The following is a 5,772-nucleotide window of genomic DNA, read 5'->3' on the forward strand; positions in this document are numbered from 1 at the left end:
GATCACCTGAGGTCAGGACCAGTCTGGCCAATGTGGTGAAACCCCATCTCTACCAAAAATACAAAAAAATTAGCCAGGTGTAGCCATGTGTACCTGTAGTCCCAGCAACTCGGGAGGCTGAGGAAGGTGAATTGCTTGAACCCAGGAGGTGGAAGTTGCAGTGAGCCAACGTCACACCATTGTACTCCAGCCTGGGCAAAAAGAACGAGACTCCATCCCCCCCCCCCAAAAAAAAAAGACTGAATCTGTTAATAAACCAGAAAAATTATTTTCTCCACAACATACACCAATTCCTGCAATGACACTATCATTTTTAAAGTGCATCATCATCATCATTACCATACTCAAAAACATTCAGCAAGTAAAGTTTATTACCATCTGATTGCCTCTCCATGGTGTGAAGTATTAACTGCATAAAATCATTTTGTTTGTCTGAGCCCAACAATAGTGAATCCATAGCTTGTTCCTCAAGAATGGTCAGCAACATGCAAATACCTGTAAGATCATTTAGAGTTTTCTTGAATTGATGAAATAATACTATTCTAATGCCTTCACTGGTTTAGTTTGCAAAAGAAAACCAAGACAGGAAGGAAGATGAAGCAAAATAGTATTAAAGTATTTAGTTTCTCAAACATTTAAGTCTCAGATATTCATATACAACTGCTCCCAAGTAACAGAACTTTACACTAATTCAAGTGTGAAAGTGGAAAATGATTAGAAAACAATTTCTAAGGTAACTACCATGTAACTTTTACCTCATCAATATAAGCCCTCAGTTTTAAGATGTACCATATTCCATATACCAGAAAGAAAGAAAGAAGAAAAAAAAATCACTGCCAATCATGACATAAGACCTTAAGATTTGGAATCACGGAAATGGTGCAGAACTATTTTAAGCCACTATAGGACTAGTAAACAATGCTGATAACTTTTAAATAAGATTCAGTTCATTTGCCAGCACTTGAAAATGTAACTTAAACAGAAAGCTTCTAGGATAATGTCTAGTAACAAGATGTGTAATAATTAAGTCAATTTAATGACAATAAAAACTGAGAACTATAAAATCCTATCTTTAGCAATTTTTATCAGATCACCAAAAGAGAACACTTCCTTTTTAAGACACTCATAAAAACTATAAGACTGGGTGTGGTGGCTCACAACTGTAATCTCAGCACTTTAGGAGGCTGAGGTGGGAGGATTACCTGAAGTCAGGTGTTCAAAACCAGCCTGGCTAAAATGGTGAAACCCATCTCTACTAAAAATATATATTAAAAAAAAAAAAGCCAGGTGTGGTGGTAATCGCCTGTAATCACAGCTATTCAAGGCAGAAGAATTGCTTGAACCTGGGAGGTGGAGCTTGCAGTGTGCAGAGATGGTGCCACTGCACTCCAGCTGGGCAACAGAGCAAGATTCTGTCTCAGAAAAACAGAACTACAGGGAAATACTAATGATATTAGTGTAGGAACAATACTCACCTAACCAATAGTTTTTGTAGTTGGTAGTATCATACATGTGTGAGGGCAGAAGAATCAGTTTACCCTTCTCGAGGACAGAAGAAGTATAAATGTCTGGACTCTCCAAAAGCCCCAACTCAATGACTTTAAAAAGGCAAGTTAAAACCTCTTGTAAGTCATAATAATCATCTCTGTCCACTTTCCCCAAGTTTCTTGCAGTCAAGATAGCCCAACGCCGAACCTAAATACAGAACATAATGTGTTTATTACTTAATTCAATAAACAATGGTCTACATTGTTTATTGTATATTTTATACAGCAAGAACACAGTTAAGAAAACAGCATTCTCTGCAAATTTTAAGACGTGAGATACTAATTAATGCAACATATAAATCTTATTTGATCGTGATTTGAACATACTGACCATAATAAACAGTTCTAGACAATCATTTCCATTCATTCAAACACTGACTGCCAACACAACATTAAGAAATTATTCTTTTAGGGCCAGGTACGGTGGCCCTTTGGGAGGCCAAGGCGGGCAGATCACAAGGTCAATAGATCAAGACCATCCTGGCCAACATGGTGAAACCCCATCTCTACTAAAAAATACAAAAATTTGCTGGGCTTGGTGCCATGCTCCTGCAGTCCCAGCTGCTTGGGAGGCTGAGGCAGAAGAATTGCTTGAACCCGGGAGGCAGAGGTTGCAGTGAGCCGAGATCACACCACTGCTGGAGATCTGCACTCCAGCCTGGCGCCTGGTGACAGAGAGACACTCTCTCGAAAAAAAAAAATATATATATATATGTATTCTTTTAGATGTAATAACAGTATTTTTCCAGTGCAGTGGCTCATACCTGTAATCTCAACACTTTGGGAGGCTGAGGTGGACAGATGACCTGAGGTCTGGAGTTTGAGACCAGCCTGGCCAACATGGCAAAACTCTGCCTCTACTAAAAGTATAAAAAAATTAGCCAGGCATGGTGGTGCACTCCAGCTACTTGGGAGGCTGAGGCAGGATAATCACTTGAACCTGAGGGGCGGAGGTTGCAGTGAGCCGAGATCATGCCACTGCACTCCAGCCTGGGTGACAGAGTGAGACACCATCTCAAAAAGGGATAATAATATTCTTCTGTTTTTTAAGTCCTTATCTTTTAGAAATACATACTAAAATATTTTGTGGATGACATGCTCTGATATCTAAGATTTGCTCTAAACTAATCCAAAGGGAAGTGGAATGTTGATCATGTACGGAAAATAAAGCTAACCGATGGATGGGGGGTTTATTGCACCATTCTCGCTAGTTTCGTGTTTACAATTTTCCATAACAGAATGAACATTCTGTTCAGAAAAGGAAAGAAAACACAAAATGAGGAATCTCAAAAGAAATCAAAGGGCATTTATAAATGGCAGAATAACACAGAGAAGTGATTTGTACTTCTTGAAGGCTTTGAATTAAATTTAGTGCTCACAACCAGCCTTAAAAAAGTTAAAAAACAAAACTAGGCAGGCCGCTGTAGTTAAACTCCTGTAATCCCTGCACTTTGGGAGGCCCAGGCGGGCGGATCACTTGAGGTCGAGAGTGTGAGACCAGCCTGGCCAACATGGTAAAACCCCATCTCTACTTTAAATACAAAATTGGCCAGGCGTGGTGGCACATGCCAGTAATCCCAGCTACTCGGGAGGCTGAGGCAGAAGAATCGCTTGAACCCAGGAGGCAGAGGTTGCGGTGCGCCAANACCCAGGAGGCAGAGGTTGCGGTGCGCCAAGATCGCGCCATTGCACTCCAGCCTGGGTAATAAGAGTGAAACTCTGTCTCAAAAAAAAAAAAAAAAGTATTTCATTATGTGCTCTACTTACAATTTCAGAATGTTACCTCTTTATTTTCATAATTTAAAAAAAAAAACTAGGCCAGGAGTGGTGGCTCATGCCTATAATCCCAGCACTTTGGGAGGCTGAGGCAGGCAGATCATGAGGTCAAGAGATCAAGACCATCCTGACCAACATGTCTTTACTAAAAATACAAAATACAAAAATTAACTGGGTATGGCAGTTCGCAGCTATAGTCCCAGCTACTCAGGAGGCTGAGGCAGGAGAACTGTTTGAACCTGGGAGGCGGAGGCTGCAGTGTGCTGACATTGCACCACTGCACTCCAGCCTGAGCAACAGATGCAGATCTAATCTCAAAACAGTCTCAAAAAAAAAAAAAAAGCTAAATAGAACAGAAAAATATCTAAGTACATCTTTCACAGTAAAAGTATTGTTTTACAAAATACTTTATATTACATATGCACACGTATACACAAGGAAAACATTTTTTACTACAAGTTGTAGTCAAAAAGGTGGAAAAACACAGACCCCACAAGTAAAAGCATGAGCTCTAAGCCAATATAAGCTACAAATTATAAACTACTGAAAAAGTTTTGGAATCCATGAGTCCTTACTGATAATAAGTGGTAGAAGGGGGAAAGACTCTTGATTACTGTACAATCAATGTCAAGTGGTAACTAGTAAACATGGAGAGTGCTGGAGTTAGGAAACTACCATCTGTTTTTTTTTTTTTTTTTTGAGACAGAGTCTTGCTCTGTCGCCCAGGCTGGAGTGCAGTGGCATGATCTCAGCTCACTGCATCCTCCGTCTCCTGGGTTCACGCAATTCCCTGCCTCAGCCTCCCAAGTAGCTGGGATGACAGGTGCCTGCCAGCACGCCCAGCTAATTTTTGTATATTTAATAGAGATGGGGTATTTCACCATGTTGGCCAGGCTGGTCTTGACCTCCTGACTTTAGGTGATCTGCCCCCCTTGGCCTCCCAAAGTGCTGGGATTCACAAGCGTGAGCCACTGCACCCAGTCCTACTTTTTTTTTTTTTTTTTGAGAAAGAGTCTCGCTCTGTTGCCCAGGCTGGAGTGCACAGGCATCATCAGGGTTCGATGCCTCAATGTCCTGGGCTCAAGTGATCCTCCCACTTCAGTCTCCTGAGTAGCTAGGGCTACAAGTGTGCAACTCCACGCTCAGCTAATTAAAAAAAATTTTGGTGGGCCAGGTGCAGTGGCTCATGCCTGTTTCCCAGCACTTTGGGAGGCTGAGGCAGGCAGATCACGAGGTCAGGAGATCGAGATCATCCTGGCCAACATGGTGAAATCCTGTCTCTACTAAAAATAAAAATAAAAAAATGAGCTGGGCATGGTGGTGCATGCCTGTAGTCCCAGCTACTCAGGAGGCTGAGGCAGGAGAACTGCTTGAACCCAGGAGGCAAAGGCTGTAGAGAGCCAAGATCACGCCACTGCACTACAGCCTGGATGACTGTGAGACTCTGTCTCAAAAAAAAAATTTTTTTTTTTGCAGACATGGGTTCTTGCTATGTTGTGAGGCTGGTCTTGAATTCCAGGCTTCAAGCAATACCCTCCAGCCCTGGCTTCCTAAAGTCCTGAGATTTCAAGCATGAGAAACCAGGCCCTTTTCCCAATTTTTAACTAGTATTTTCACTCTCTTTATGGTGTCTTTTGATAAACAGTAACTTTCATTTTAATATAGTCAAGTTCATCAACTTTCCTTTCATAATCAGTGCTTTGTTTCTTTTTTATAAAACCCTTCCTCAGGCAAGGCATGGTGGCTCATGCATGTAATCTCAACCCTTTGGGAGGCTGAGGTTGGGGGGCACTTGAAACAAGAGTTCAAAACTAGCCTGGGCAACATGGCAAAACCCCATCTCTACAAAAAATTAGACAGGCGTGGTGGCAGAGGCAGGGGGATGGCTTGTACTACTCAGGAGGCTGAAGCAGGAGAATTGCTTGAATCTGGGAGGCAGAGGCTGCAGTAAGCTGTAATCATGCCACAGCACTCCAGCCTAGGTGACAGAGCAAGACCCTGTCCCAAAAAGAAAACCAAAACAAACCTTTCCTCATCTTACAATGTGAATGACACACAGCTCTATTTCCTGCTAAGAGTTTGAAAACTGAACCTAACTATGGTTTTTAGGATAGATTTTATCATTATGATAATGAGGTAGGGATCTAACTTCTCTTTCCATATAGTATACCTTTCCTATCATCTCCATTGCCAGTCCCTCTTTACCTCAGACCTTACACATTGTCTCCTTAAAATATCAAAGATCCAAATGAGTAGGTCTTTTTTCTTTTTTCTTGGGACAGAGTTTCGCTCTTCTTACCCAGGCTGGAGTGCAATGGTACGATCTCGGCTCACCACAACCTCCGCCTCCTGGGTTCAAGCAATTCTCCTGCCTCAGCCTCCTGAGTAGCTGGGATTACAGGCATGTGCCACCATGCCCAGCTAATTTTTTGTATTTTTAGTAGAGACG

At 41.8% G+C, this 5,772-nt stretch overlaps 1 protein-coding gene across 7 annotated transcripts in view; it reads right to left on the reverse strand.

The window, feature by feature from the left end:
* Positions 1-5,772, reverse strand: part of SETX (senataxin) — an 85,216-nt gene that overhangs the window by 60,721 nt on the left and 18,723 nt on the right. For all 7 annotated transcript variants that reach the window (XM_017519638.2, XM_017519635.2, XM_017519637.2 and 4 more), the window contains exons 6-7: positions 1,476-1,695; positions 376-495 (exon numbers count right to left, since the gene is read on the reverse strand). In XM_017519638.2, the coding sequence (XP_017375127.1) occupies positions 376-495; positions 1,476-1,695 (340 nt within the window). The remainder of the gene's footprint in view (positions 1-375; positions 496-1,475; positions 1,696-5,772) is intronic.

This window comes from Cebus imitator, unplaced genomic scaffold (assembly GCF_001604975.1).
Source record: "Cebus imitator isolate Cc_AM_T3 unplaced genomic scaffold, Cebus_imitator-1.0 Scaffold762, whole genome shotgun sequence".
Classification (NCBI taxonomy): domain Eukaryota; kingdom Metazoa; phylum Chordata; class Mammalia; order Primates; family Cebidae; genus Cebus; species Cebus imitator.